This window comes from Xylona heveae (genome assembly GCF_001619985.1).
Source record: "Xylona heveae TC161 unplaced genomic scaffold L228scaffold_14, whole genome shotgun sequence".
NCBI lineage: Eukaryota > Fungi > Ascomycota > Xylonomycetes > Xylonales > Xylonaceae > Xylona > Xylona heveae.
In genome coordinates this window covers 66,369-81,200 of record NW_017264206.1, presented here as the reverse complement: position 1 = coordinate 81,200, position 14,832 = coordinate 66,369, and the positions used below count along the sequence as shown (strand labels likewise).

Sequence of the window (14,832 nt, the reverse complement as noted above, 5' to 3'; positions counted from 1 at the left end):
GTCCCCCATGATTCATTACAAGCATTTGTTCGTGCATCTATGAGCAAAAGAATTTCGCTCTTGCAAATTGTCCAGGCAGATTGCTCAGCAAGATATTTAGTACAATATTAAGTAGGATGGTAAAAACAGATGCAATATTAGAAAGTAAATAAAAATATACAATAAAATCCGAAAACAACCCTTAAAATTCAGTGACTCCCTGAGCTGTCTATCAGTCAAATTCCCGGTGAGTTTGATACTTACAGCCTTACAGAAATTTTTTCTTATACTTGCTCCAAGCATTGCAGTTCCCATTCCATGCTCTTCATGCCCGCAGGCCTCGAGAAGGAAACTGGCTTTTGGCATGGTCGGGTGCCTCGGTAGTCGGCGAGGGATGCGCCGACAGAGATGAAAGTTGGCGAGTGAGATGGTCCGTGCACAAGCGGTCTCGAAAATGTTCCCGAAAATCGCAGGATCATGAAAATAATAATTTGCAAAGCGGGAACGAATAGTATCCATACTCCAGCCACAAATCCTTTGAACATGTCGGATCCCAAGGCGGATAAGAAGAGAAAGAGAGCCTCACAGGATGGCTCAAGGCCTGGCAAAAAAGTTGCCATTGACCTGCCTGCGCCGACTGTCAAAGTTTCGGTGGTTCCTGAAACCGACGAATGGAGCCCAGTCACCGGTATGTGAATGGATGTTTAATTTTATACTCAAACCAAGCATTGCTCCAAGGAAAACATTAGAGTACATTAACCTGATCATTACATAGCACCGACACCTGGTCTCTCTCTGCCATCGAACATTTCTTTCAAGCCATACCGAAAGGCTCGACCTGCCGCCCGTGGCGGTCATATCCAATCATCTGAGCTTTTGCTGCACTCCTCCGAGCACCCTAAGATCGACTACACTGGCCGCGAGGAAGGATTAGGAGCCTTAGATGGGCTGATGAAGCACTATGTCGGGGTCTATGACCCCAAGACTGGCGAACTCCAGGTCATGGAGACTCGCAACCTTGTCCTCCGTGGGACGCTCAGAGCGGAGGCACAGGAGGTCCAGCGCGATAATCAAAAGACGGTAAGAATAATTGCTGGCATTCCCCTTGACGTCAACTGACATCTATCAGAAACAAGCCCTCCGTAACACCCTTGGCATGGAGTTCGGTACAAAGAAGGCGAAGAAAGCAATTGCTTCTCTTACTGAGAACGCCATCACCGCCAGCGAAGACGCGAAGAGCACAAACTCTGTCGCTGACGCCGTGCTCGATTCCATGACTGAATCCACCCAAAACATGGCTACGCGAGAAGAATTGCAGGCCGCAATCGACGACGCTAAGCCCCGACCAAAGGCGAACCTGGATGCCACCACGCCTGCCGAGGTGTATCCAATTGACTATCTGGTCGGCCACGACGAGATGAGGACGATCGCTGTCAAGGAATGGCAAGATGCCGTCTCGGCAAATAGGAACATCGAAACAAAGAGTCGATTTGTTAGTAAACGGTTGAATAAGGTTGTGGCTAGCGGCGACATCCCTAAGATCAAAGCACTTCGATATCTTCTTTTGCTTCTTGATTTTCACTTGTCGCTGAAATCCGGACCCAAAGGCGTCAAGAAATTACCCCAAAAGGAGGAAATGAGAAAGTTCATGGGTGTTCAAGATTCTTGGATCGATGGCGTTAGACGACGTTTTGCGGAGGGAAGGTATGATTCTCGTATCTGCAAATTAAAGAGGAAACTTCGGCTGACGGCAATAGTCAACTCAACAAATGGCACATGGATAATCTTTATACCCACATTGCGGCGCTTTCCCTTATCGTGGATAACTTCGAGGTTGACACCTATGATCTGAAGCAGGATTTGAAGCTTGAGCCAAAAGCGTACGTATAAGAAACAGCTAAATCTTACAGGGAGTCCAAGTGGCGCTGACTCGTCCATAGCATTTCCCAATATTATCATGAGATCGGATGCCGCATCAAGAACCCCACTCTCACTGACCGTAATAAACTGAAAATCACAAAGGAGGAGGCACAGGCACATAGGATTGCTGTTTTGCGATTGCCTTTGGACTTCCCCAAGACGAGGATCGTCCCCAGACGTCGTTAGTTTTGTTCAATGCTTTTTAGACAATTTCTGCGCATTTAGAGCCGTTGTTTCTTCAGTTCACTATTCCCAGAAGCGAATTATCTGCATAGACACTCTTTTTGGTGCCTTTTTCTCTCGACACATAAACGCATCGGTGCCAATTGATTATCGTTCTATTTTTATTTTATATTTTCAACGGGGCCGCTCGCACAACCAGTTTAGGAGTTTCAGGTAGTCTATAAAGCCCCTGCTCTTCCAATGCATCATTTTCCTGCGATAAACGCTCCAGTATCCCTGATTACCTTCAGATCATTGCTTTCGCTCTTCTTTAACAAGCCGAAATGAGAAAAACAGCACTTTCCTAGTATCTAGAGGTTACGGCGGAGCAAGAGCCATGTAGCGAAGGTGCAAAGCGAGCATCGGCGTCCAGCCTTTGTCATTACGCTTATCTGGCATTATGCTTTGGGGAACCGAGTACCGCTCATTGAGTGATTTTTCATCCAGCTGTGCCGCTTCTTAAAGTAAGCTGCCATGTTCTCACATTTACTCTACGAAAAGAAAAGGATGGCTAGAGACATCCACACAGAGAATCGACATCGAAGCGTATTTGCTGTCAATCTTGGAGCATATCAATTTGGAGGTCGGTCGTTAAATCTACTTGGCAACTCCATCTTGCAAACGCGTCTTATTCCTCATCTGGGCGTTGACTGTGCGGATACCTCTTCTCCCTGGCTATTCTAGAGAACGCCTCCTCCCCTCTATTGGTTAGTTGACTTACTGACAGGGAAGGGATATATGTGGATCAGTCTGAAACGGATATAGGCTCACACTTTGACACATGGATTGGGCTCTCGAGCGGCTGTGCTTCTGAACTGAGTGTGGGTGCCCAGCCACGCGGCCTTTACATCGAAGTTTCCCAGTGAAGCCATCCTCCCTGCTCGGAGGGCACACTTATGCATATAACCTCCTGATATGGCCTCCCATCCACGGACGCGGCTCGGACTTGCTGAATTTTGCGTGATTCACTCTGCATCCTTTGGGACGCAGGGATTACCGTGCACCATACATGTGCAGACATGACTTGGATTACTTCAACGCTGGGACATCCATTATCATAATGAGACCTTACAGCACTCGAGATGGTGTTGCCCCTGGGCAGCTCAGATGAGACGCAAAAGCTTATCTGCACGACGATGATGCACATTACTAGATCAGTTTATGACGATTTCTTTCATACATCAGAAGCAAGACTTAAGAATACGTATAGTGGCCATGAAATGCCTCCTACTTGCCCATAGGGTCTGCGGAAATGAAGATCGGAAGGCATATCAGGTCTGCGAGCTTCGACATCAGCGGCATATTGTGGAAGTTCAGGCCACCATCTCTCCGTCCAAGAATGCCAATCTGACTAGTGCAGATTGAAGCCAACGATGTCCTTCCAGAAACAGAATATCAGGGATAGAATTAAATTGATAGGGAATTTGGGATTCCTTTTCGGAAACAAGCTCCGGCACGATTCATTTGCCTTTGTTCGATATTGACATTGTTTGATCACACTGATAATTCGGTTCCAACTCTTCTACTAGCAAAGAACTCTGGTTCTATCTAGTACAGTCGACAGGCATCAAAGTTTCTTTGAGAGAAGGAAAAGGCCGTTCAAGCTTCTCGTAACCCCAGTGGCTAACTGTGCAAGAAGCACGAGACGCATTCGTGGCTGCGGCACGATTCCCTGTTCTTTGAAACAGAGGAAATAAAGCAAAATTTTTACATTATTGGAAAGCAACAGTTTCGAATGACGGAAATCTATGGCGCCAATGACGCTTGACGGCCTGGTGGTCTGCCGTTTGCTCGGAGATATTTCAAAGCCCCCAGATCTAGGCTTCAACGGTATAACCTGCCTGTCTTGGCACCAATGGAAATGGAGCAAACAGATGGTAGAAAAGGTGTGTGATTCAATAAAGGGGTTTGCAGCTCTAATGAAAGCTCAATAGAGTACGCTAGCCAGTCCAGGCCATTGTTATGATTTCTGTCTCTAATGCAGAGCGTCGCATCACGCGTTTCCCAGTATTTCACTCCAACTTACGATGAGTCCCTTGATTCTTCGGTCAATGTCTAAGCCGAGGTTTTCGAAAAATCACTCGCACCCTGGCCCTTATGGTGCTCTGACGGTCTTTTCCTCATTTTGCAAGTGGGGCTGCAGCCTTGGATCTGCTCGATTGGTTGCAGCAGCACAATCGCTACCGTTCAGCTGGCGGTGGATCTTCTAATCTCCTTGTCTGTGCGCCATCATCATAATGTGCTCTGGGCGAGCCATGCTGCGTTTGAGTAACTTGAGGAATAGTGTCAAATACACAAAGGCGGATCCAATGACTTTTTCGCCATTGGACTTGGGGTGTGACGGCTCAATTTTCGTTCATAGGTCAGGCTCGTTTATTTACCCCACATGCCAACTCGTGGTGCGGGCTGTCCCGTTCGGTTCAAGTTTAGGGTCCAAGGGCTAACTAACTGTTTAGGTCATAGCAGTCTGCTCATCTCGTCCACCAACCCCCCTCCCCCCAAGCTCCGTCGGTCCCCGCTTCCCGCCTGTCACAATTCATTCCCTCCCGTGAGAGCAATTCAATTTTAGCGCTGAGAACTTGCTGGATCAGGAAGTTTATACCCATCCAGAACAAGTTGTTGATTCGCTTGATTCGTCTAAAACCTGGACAGCATGGATTTTATGCAGCGACTACAGGGACATGCTTCTGGTCTTGGATCATATGATGTCGCCTGGGAAATGCGGAGCTATTGAACATTACTGACAATTGTCCAGTGAGAAGCTCGGCGTGAGGGTACCCCTAGCTTCTGCATCCATGACGATCAATGACTGCGCCGCACTCGGCGTCCCTCCCCTCTCAACGTTTGTCGCACGTTTATGGCTGGTTTCATGGATCTTGCCGTCCTAGCCATCGGTGTCAAATGATGTCCGCGTGAGGTGGTTACTTCGGCCATATGTCCACGTGAACGAAAAGAATTCACAATGATGACGATGATATTCAAGAGATCTTTTGCAGGTCAGATGCGTTCGATGTCCACGCTGACACTAGGTGCGACATGGCTCGAAGCATGGCAACAAAATTTTTTGATGTGTTCCTGCTAGGCTAGAATTAACAGTACGACAGACAGGAAGAACGCATCCCATTGCAATTGCTCGGCGCCGATCAGGTGTGCCTGTGATATCTGCTTGGCACCATGGGGAAGAAATTTTCGTCGACGTATTCCTCTCAACGGGACCCCCGAAAGGCTCGTGCACCATTGATCTATCCATGTCGGAACCAGAGAGGACCTCGCCGTACCTCTTCACGCGATGATTGCGTCTAGACCAAAGCATTGGCGCTCTGAGATCAGGGGTGCCTGCGGGCTAGTATGAGGGGTGAGTGCGGGGAAAGGCAGGGAAGCCATGCAAGAGAGCAACGACAGGAATGGAAAAAGCCCCTGTGCGTCCATGTCCGCATCGGAGGATATGTGAGATGGTTTAGATCATTGTGTTTCCGCGGGTGATCTCATTGCATGTTACCCCGGCATTGATCAACTTTTGCTAATGCTCCGCTCTCCAAGAGAATGGTCGAAAAGTGGCTTCTGCCCCACAACTTGACCCTTTTTGTCTTAGAGCCAAAGGGTTTGGGATAACAAGTTACGGAATGAGAGTGATGCAGACTCTTTTTTTTTGGCCCTGGAATCGATGCCCCGCTTTCGCCAGGACGCGGCAACGTCATGTGTATAAAAGGGCATCATCCCAATTCTCCGACTGATGCACCGAGCACGGCCACACAAACCAATTATCAGGCCTCTGTTTAGCCAGCATGAAGTTCCTCCATGGGATTCTTGCCCTTTCGGGCATTGTTACTTTGGCATTGGCTGATTGTCCGGGCTATATTGCCTACAATGTTGCCCAATCCAAGGTTGGTTTGACAGCAGACCTGAAACTGGCTGGTCCAAATTGTAACGCATACGGGTGGGACTTTGGTTACTTGAAATTGCTTGTCGAATATCAGAGCAGTGAGTTTTATTCAATTGCCTCTTTTCTTTGTAGCATTTAAGGGTTCATGCTGATTGAGAATATAGCGGAGCGGCTACACGTGATGATTTATGATCCCAATGAGCAGGTCTATCAAGTCCCAACTTTTATTGTGCCCCGGCCCGATGGCTCATCTGCGAAAAATGATCTCGAATTCGACCTGACACCTAACCCATTCTCTTTTGCTGTTCGCCGCAAGAGCACCGGGGAGACGCTCTTTGATACCAAGGGAGCGCCTTTGATCTTCGAGTCGCAATATCTTGGCCTTCGTACTGCCTTGCCCAATGACCCCAATATTTACGGCTTGGGAGAGCACTCTGATCCTTTCCGCCTCAATTCTACCAACTATATTAGAACGCTATGGTCAAGAGATGCGTACACCATCCCTGCGGGCACAAATCTGTATGGAAATCATCCAATTTACTTTGACCACCGGATGAGTGGCACGCACGGTGTCTTTTTGCTCAACAGCAATGGCATGGACATCAAAATCAACAATGACCCAACAGACGGTCAATACCTGGAGTACAATACTAATGGAGGCGTTCTTGACTTTTACTTCCTCTCTGGCCCTAATCCCACAGATGTGGCCACCCAGTACAGTGAAATTATCGGTAAATCGACTATGATGCCTTACTGGGGATTCGGGGTAAGCTACATCGTCGCCCAAGCTTAAGATGTTCTGCTAACCACTCGAAAAGTTCCATCAATGCAGATATGGCTACCAGGACGTGTATGAGGTTGCCTCGGTCGTGTACAATTATTCCCAGGCCGGCATTCCCCTCGAGACAATGTGGACAGATATCGGTACGTAGCCCAGCCCCACAAGCCGCAAAGAATGTCTTTTAATTCGTACAGATTATATGAATCTTCGCCAAGTTTTCACGCTCGATCCAGAGAGGTTCCCGCTTGAGAAAATGCAGGAGCTTGTTACGTATCTCCATGATCACGATCAACATTATGTATTGATGGTGGACCCCGCAGTGGCATACATGGATTACCCACCATTCAACCTCGGGCAGCAGGAAGGTATCTTTATGGAATTCCCCAACGGAACCATTTTCCAAGGTAAGCTTTTGAGTGTGATGATACGATCCGTCTCACTTTAGATGCTGATATGGCGTTTAGGAGTGGTATGGCCTGGAATCACAGCCTTCCCTGACTGGTTCCATCCTAATACGCAAGGATACTGGAACACCGAATTTGACTCCTTCTTTAATGCCGATACCGGTGTCAACATTGATGCGCTTTGGATTGACATGAACGAAGCGTCAAACTTTTGCCCGTTCCCCTGCGCCAACCCTGCTGCCTTTGCCGTTTTCAACAGCGATCCGCCGACTCCGCCACCTGTCCGTGCCAACCCACGGCCATTGCCTGGGTTCCCCGCAGACTTCCAGCCTCCGAACTCAACAACATCACGGATCATGAAACGGCAGGCTGACGGCTCGAAGCTGGGAATCTCAGGAAGAGATTTGCTGACTCCACCCTACTATATTCATAATGCCGCTGGTGCGCTCAGCATGAACACGATCAGAACCGACCTGTACCACTCTGGTGGATATGCTGATTATGATGTGCATAACCTTTATGGCACCAGTAAGTATTCCCTTCTGATCATAGTTTGCGCTATCTTTCCTTTTCATTGACTGATAATGTGTGTTTTTCCACAGTGATGAGCTCGACAAGTTACAATGCCATGCTGAGTCGGAGACCCAATAATCGGCCGTTGGTTATCACCCGAAGCACTTATGCGGGAGCAGGAACAAAGGTTGGTCATTGGTTGGGTGACAATGTTTCCACCTGGGACAAGTATCGTATTTCCATCTCCGGATTGCTTCAATTCGCCTCGCTCTACCAGGTACCTATGGTATGTAACAGAACCGTGAAGCAACAAGTTCTCTTGAATTATTTTCGCTAATTGAATCTTAGGTTGGAAGTGATGTTTGCGGCTATGCTGGGGATACGACAGAAGAACTCTGCGCACGATGGGCCATGCTGGGAGCGTTTAGTGGCTTCTACCGCAACCACAATTCCAACGACTCTCCTCCGCAGGAATTCTACCGCTGGGCTTCTGTTACTGCGGCAGCCAAGAAGGCCATCAACGCCAGATATCAACTTCTTGATTACTTTTACACCGCCTTCCAGCAGCAAAGCGTCTCGGGCGTGCCAGCCATCTCCCCGATGTGGTTCCCGTACCCAACGGACACTACAGCTCCTCTCATTGAGCTGCAGTATTTCTTTGGCCCATCGATCTTGATCAGCCCTGTTACCGACGAGGGTGCCACTAGCGTCAGCATTTACCTTCCCAATGACCAGTTCTATGACTTCTGGACTTTGGCTCCCGTTACTGGCACTGGCTCGTACATTACCCTGTCGAACCTTCAGCTCACGGATATTCCTATCCACATTCGCGGAGGATCCATCATTCCGATGCGCGCCCAGAGTGCCAATACCACAACTGCCCTCCGTCAGAACAACTTTAACCTTATTGTTGCACCCGGCACCAACAACAAGGCTACTGGCAGTCTCTACATTGATGACGGTGATTCGCTCGTTACGACCGCATCTTCCACATACAACTTCAACTATGCTGGCAAGACCCTGACTGTGAGCGGAGTGCAAGGCTACGATGTCGGCAACCTCCAGTGGTCCCAGGTCACCGTTCTTGGGGTCAATAAGGCGCCCAAGAATGTCAAGGTCAATGGCAACAATGCCCAATATACCTACAATGCCAACTCGCAATCCGTCACCGTCACCGTCAATGTCGCATTGAAGGGTGCTTTTGCATTGACATTGCAGTAAACGTCATTATGCAGTTTGATACTCTTTTTACTTCTCTTCTTTTTCCTTATTTCAGAGCAAAACAACCTTTGAAATAAAATTTTCTTAATCATTCTTTTTTTTTAATTTGAGAGGGCAGAGTTGCGCGGAAACGTTGCGCGATGTGTAGGTGTAGCCTGCAGTACATGAAATAAATAATCATGAGTTTTCCGCCATTATTTAGTCTCAGAATTGCTTGACTATGTGACTCGTACTTAGATTGCTGAATGACCGTCTATCCTATGCCATTGCCCTTGTCATTTTCATTTGAGGAGTCGTATGGGTAGACACGCATTATATACAGTGTATGTAAATTACATCGCTGCTGCGTATATAATACAATAAATAGATGTACAATATTGGTCCAAAGATGGGATTAACCTTTTTTCGGCTTCCCTTCCCTCTTGTTGAATTGCACACTGTACTAGTACACATGTCGCCGCCACTATTTCAGGCAGAAAAAAACAAATCTTTTTAAACTCCTCGCTGTTGAAAGGCCATCAATCCAAATAAATGAATAAATAAAGAAATCAATAAATAAAAATAAAAGTTCAATGTGCATAACGCCGGATATATGCAAATGTTGAATGCCAATGATAGATATACCGTAACATGATAGTAACAGAGAGGCGAATGGGATAATGCAATAACATAGACGTCAAACCATAGACGTCAAAATAAAAAAAAGGAAGGAAAGAAAGAACGAAAGAAAAAAAAAAAAAGAAAAAAGGAGTAAAAAGCTAAACTTGAGCCTGTTGTTGACGAAGACGCTGCTTTTCTTCCAATTGGATACGTCGTAGTTTCTCAAGACACGGGGAGAAGAAGATTTCGCCGGTCAAGGCCTTGCGAACGGTCGTGACGGAGACGACGACCCAGAGGAGGACGACGGCGACGGTGAAGATCTAGATTCGGATCAGAAACGACACGTGTAGAGTGGGAGATGATACGTAAACATGGAAGTGGTAGAGTATATGTTGAGGAAATGAAATGAAAAAAGGGGAGAAAAACGTACATTACCAAGAATGTCAAAGAATCGAGAAGGCAATTCCTGGCCAAAACTCAACGTGGCACTGGTATAGACACCCAAGGGAAAGACGAATCCCCACCAGCCCATATTAAAGGGAAACTTGGAGCGCGAAATGGACGCGAGGGCGAAGAAGAACCACACGAGTCCGAAGCCCCACATGATGATCGCAACGAGGAAACCCACGGTGTAAAAAGTCTCGCCCGCGGACGCGACCAGCGTATGTGTCTTGGGCATGATTTTCATAGCGACTTTACCAAGCTGCATGATGCCGTACGCGCCCTGGCCCAGCGGACCGAGCGGGAGGAAGACAGATACCATGACTTCGCGCGGAGGGAGCTTGTGTACGGTCAGACGGTGGAAGTAGATGACGAGCGTGGCCATGGCGAGCGGCACGCCGGTGCCCCAGAGGATGTAACTCGCCACGAGCGTCCCAAGGGCGTGCTGCGCGTTGGTTAAGCTCCCGGCCACGATGCCGCCGGATGCTGCGGCGACAATGGTCGTCACGATGGGCAGAAGCCATGCGGCTGTCATGGTGGACAATTGGGTCTCGTGGACGTGCATGCTGTCACATGGGAGTCGGTTAGTTTTTTTGTTTGTAAGTTGGAGTGTACATGTTGGAGTGGAAAAAAGAAAGGGGGAGCAGAGATGTATAGTATAAAGTGGGGACGAAAAGAATAGGATAAGGGGGACGAACATCAAGAATGGCAAGTAACAGCAGATAGCAATGGAAATGACCGCATCAATGATCCATAGTGTCCATGCAAAAGTCAGCACCCATTCGCCCCATGCCGGCACGCAGATGAGGACCATCAGATTCACAATCGTCGCGAGCGCCATGGGAAAAGTGCCAATGAACAACGACTGCGCTGGATGCAGCAGCATGGCTTTCCATAGTTGGGGATAGAGAATGTATCTTAGTATGGTGATGACGCAGAAGACGGTGAATAAGACGACGTTAAGTGCGAAGACAATGACCGAGAGCCAGTACAGCCAGGCGCCATTGTACGGCAGGTTGTGTAGCAAAATGGACACGATGCCTGTGCCCATGCATACGGAGAACCATCTGTCATTGTTGCAACGCACGTCATTATTAGCTTTGTTTGCTTCTTGTCTTGTGGATTAGGACGTGGGTCTGTAGCTTTGGGGGACGATAGATTAAGCTATGCAACGGGCGCGGAGGGATCGACTTGCAGGCTTGAGTGTTGCGCCGTCGAATAGCTTAATCAATGAGCAGCGAATGACAGGGGAGCAGAGTAGATAGAGCGGAATAATAATGAATGCGGTGGAGAAAGGGATGCATACGACGGAGTAAAGTTCCTAATGACCTTGATCGCTCCACGATCTTCTGTCAACAGTGGAAAATGCTCATCCCGCGGAGAAGCGGTAATGGGACTGCCCAACCCAACGGCCGAGGGGTCCATTATCGTGGATATCGTCGATAAGTGGGTGTTTATGGCGGCTGCAATGACTGTCGTTTGGTCGTGGGTAATCTTCAACGTAGAATATGTATATAGACTATTATTGCTTGTTTCCTGCACTCTGATGAACCTGAATCAGTCACCAAAAAAATGAAAATTGAAAATTGAGAATTTATTTATACAAGTCTCCTGAGAGGATGATTATAATTATGACACATAAGTTAAGAGTATCAAAACAAAAAAAAGTGGAATCCATAGGATGATTATCCCGATAAGATGCCGACTGTCGGCGGCGGGAAATTTACTGAAAACGGCAATTGATTGGTTAAAACTCGGACAGATCTGAATACTAAATCGCCATTTGTAGTTTAGTCCAATCACTTCTCCGCTACTTTCCATATATGGTCAAGCGTGTCGTACTCGTACTCGTTCTCGTTCTCCTTTTACTCAGCAGACAATAAGATATGACTGGATAAATCAGAGGAAATATTATTCCACTGTGTAATCATGTTTTGCATTCATTCTTACTCATGTTAAACATTGTCACTGCAAGCTTGATGATGACTGTACAGACAGTCTTGCAGGAGGTTCGAGGTTCTTACTCTGGCGTTCTGTGCTACAATACATATTCCGTTGTGCTGCTTGATATCGGAAGCGAGGCTTCAACAAAGCAATTGTCATGAGAGGAAAAGAATTGGCATATAACGACATGACTGTCTATCATTGGAAGCCAGACAATCTGCACTCTGCCATGCATGTCATATTGCTTGAGCCCACCATAACTGTCTGGCAGGCAGCCACACAGCCTTTTCCCAGAGCACTGACATGTTCAAAAACACCTCGCTGTGCATATGAACTCGGTAAGCTGCACTATTCCTGCACTATTCATACATAAAAGACAGCCGCAGGCGTCATGTTGTGCCCGTCGTGAACGGCCCCCCGCCATGGCCCCCTTCATGGCGTTGCAATTAACCACCAGCGGGAGGACATGAGGCCGTCCCAAGTGTCAGCCAGCGTCACCAGGCGTCTTGACCAATCCTCAGCTCCCTGTAACTCCCTTGCCGCAAGTTACTTGGTACGGTAACACCCAACGCTGACGTTCGACTGTATATCGCCATGATCGACATGTTGGCATCGCAATCGGGAAAGGAACGGACTGCGCCGGAGCTCAGCCTTGGAATATCCCTGGGGGCCAATTGTGCCGTCCTAGCGACTTCCTATGGAGCACATGAACCCGAGCAAGGGAGTACCCCTCTCCTCCCCATGCTTTTTGTATGAACTCTTGTGGGTTCGAGTCTGCCTGTCAGTCATGTCAGAATCGTGGGAATGCGTTAGTTATCGCCTTGGCGGTTCAATTGTTGATATGCACCCTGGACGGGTGGCAAAGCTGCCTTCAGGATATTCCTTTTATATATATGCTAGAGCTTATCACAACATACGAATATAATCGAAGACTTGTCACAAACAAGCTTGTCAATGAACTGAGTGCTTACCTTTAATTTACGAAACTTACCACAAGGCTTTTACATCATCAGCCGCCACCACACCCGGTGCTACTTTGCTACGCTACTCAATCATCAGGATACCTCTGCTAGAATAATAAACGGAAGAGTGAATGAAACAAGATCACGGCAGAGTGGGACGACCCACGAACAGAGGAGACAGAAGACGAAGCAGATGAAAAGGAATACTTTCTATCAACACCTGAAATGAATCACCAATTACCCCCGGAGACGCCATACGTGGCAGACACGAGACCAGTGGGATATCCCGCATATCCGGGCCATCCTGTATACCCGGCTCGACCTCAAGCTGTGGTTCCTGCTCATTATGCCATGCCTGCACCGGTAATGAACTATGATGGAACCGCTAGAGATTATTATGATAGAAGCGATGACTCTTTGGAGGTAAGCTGCCATCTTTCCCCCTCAGTATCCATATTCGACAGAGTAATGGCGAATTGTAACCGAAAGAGAAAGCCTCGGATTCATAAAGTAGTTCAAGAATAATATCTAAATTCTCATAGAAACCGTACAAATCTCATCGATCCCATCGATCACACCGATCGCGAGGACATAATAAAAAGTCTAATAACACTATCAGTGGAAAGGATGACGGAAGTTACTCGTATGCGATTCCTTCTATAATATCCTCCTGAGATCTTGCACTTGCTGACCTTGCGATAGATGGTGGGATTTCTTCACACTTGGACTCTGCTGCTATTTATTTTCCTGTGCAGGTGACGTCGTAAATCATGGATAGGAATGCGTCGTGAAGTCGATAATATCATAATGCTCTATTTCAAGCGCTATTCTTTATCTATCAAAATATATTCTTCGACCGGCATAATCTATCGCGCTTCGTGATAATGTTTAATTTTGTACAGCCATGACGATTGCGCCTGCGCCGCCCTCGTCGAGATCATCTAGTGTCTTCATGTCTCCAGCATCGAGATCAAAATTGAAGACGTCTGCATTCGCTTCAATGCGTGAAGGCGTATCACTCTTTGGCAGCGGAACCCAGTCCTTTTGCAGAGCATATCTGATCAACACCTGGCCGGTAGTCTTCTGGTATTTGTTGGCGATTGCGTTAAGAGTCGGGTCGTCGGCCTTTCGGTTGCGAACAAGAGGACAGTACGCCTCTACTATGATACCATGTTCTTTGCAATACGCATCGATAGTTTTCTGCTGGTTCCATGGGTGGAGCTGTGGTTTCACAAGAATGGTCAGCCTGGCGGATGCCCTTCCAAGAGAAAGAAATACATACTTCAATTTGATTCACCTGCGGCGGCCAGACTTTAGCATAAGGCTTCATTTCCTCAATGTGTCCTCTGCCAAAGTTGCTGACTCCGATGCTCTTCGCTCGTCCCTCCTCATGCAGTCTCTCCAATGCTTGCCAAAGCGTCTTCCTTCCCGAAGAACCAGAGCTAGGGCTGTGAATCAAGAAGAGGTCCACGTATCCATTCTCGCCGTCAATTTTCTTGACGCTGTCTAGCGCACTCTGATATGTAGCCTCCAAGCTTGACTTTGGAGACATGATCTTGGTGGTGACGAATATCGACGACCGAGCAACGCCCGACTTTCGTAGGCCTTCTCCTACTTCGGCCTCATTTGCGTAGAATTGAGCAGTGTCAATGTGACGGTAGCCGGCTTTGAGTGCAGTAACGCAAGAGTTGATGCAGGTGTCTCTGGGCGAGCGATAGACGCCAAATCCTAGACGGGGGATCTTCACCGAGCTGTTTGGCAGAGGGAGGAGGTCTGTAATGGCGAACTTGGCGCTGCTCGACATTGTTGCGATGCTTCAGTGGAATTGTACTTTGTGAGAATGAAGCTGGAAAAGTAAGAGATTTAGGTATTCAATGCCAAGGTCTATGCAGTCTATAAGAGAAACGTGTCTAGTAATGAGTCGTAAAGCGGGGATGATGTTATATGTTTGGGTTTATCGTA

The 14,832-nt window shown here is 47.6% G+C and overlaps 5 protein-coding genes across 5 annotated transcripts; 3 read left to right on the top strand and 2 right to left on the bottom strand.

Moving 5' to 3' along the window:
- Positions 1-522: 522 nt before the first annotated feature.
- On the top strand, positions 523-2,085 carry L228DRAFT_241796 (RNA polymerase I associated factor, A49-like protein; the record flags this gene model as incomplete). Its single annotated transcript, XM_018331355.1, has 5 exons — positions 523-667; positions 755-1,059; positions 1,109-1,683; positions 1,737-1,859; positions 1,920-2,085. The coding sequence occupies 5 exons, from the start codon at positions 523-525 to the stop codon at positions 2,083-2,085; spliced, it is 1,314 nt and encodes a 437-aa protein (XP_018184672.1).
- Positions 2,086-4,151: 2,066 nt separating this feature from the next.
- On the top strand, positions 4,152-4,422 carry L228DRAFT_251204 (hypothetical protein). Its single transcript, XM_018333508.1, has one exon. The coding sequence runs from the start codon at positions 4,173-4,175 to the stop codon at positions 4,329-4,331; it is 159 nt and encodes a 52-aa protein (XP_018184671.1). The 5' UTR covers positions 4,152-4,172; the 3' UTR covers positions 4,332-4,422.
- A 1,484-nt stretch (positions 4,423-5,906) lies between these two features.
- Positions 5,907-8,923, top strand: L228DRAFT_271377 (glycoside hydrolase family 31 protein; the record flags this gene model as incomplete). The annotated part of the gene is made up of 7 exons (XM_018335524.1): positions 5,907-6,102; positions 6,169-6,770; positions 6,823-6,928; positions 6,980-7,189; positions 7,250-7,717; positions 7,792-7,988; positions 8,051-8,923. 7 exons carry the CDS (start codon positions 5,907-5,909, stop codon positions 8,921-8,923), a joined length of 2,652 nt encoding a protein of 883 aa, XP_018184670.1.
- A 767-nt stretch (positions 8,924-9,690) lies between these two features.
- On the bottom strand, positions 9,691-11,564 carry L228DRAFT_224815 (hypothetical protein; the record flags this gene model as incomplete). The annotated part of the gene is made up of 4 exons (XM_018330357.1): positions 11,271-11,564; positions 10,663-11,031; positions 9,954-10,530; positions 9,691-9,843 (listed from the first exon to the last, which is right to left on the bottom strand). Coding segments are annotated over exons 1-4 (1,218 nt in total), but the record flags the coding sequence as incomplete, so codon positions are not given.
- Positions 11,565-13,574: 2,010 nt separating this feature from the next.
- L228DRAFT_234312 (putative aldo-keto reductase) lies at positions 13,575-14,821 on the bottom strand. The gene is made up of 2 exons (XM_018330660.1): positions 14,153-14,821; positions 13,575-14,091 (listed from the first exon to the last, which is right to left on the bottom strand). The coding sequence occupies exons 1-2, from the start codon at positions 14,672-14,674 to the stop codon at positions 13,759-13,761; spliced, it is 855 nt and encodes a 284-aa protein (XP_018184668.1). The 5' UTR covers positions 14,675-14,821; the 3' UTR covers positions 13,575-13,758.
- Between the last annotated feature and the right edge of the window lie 11 nt (positions 14,822-14,832).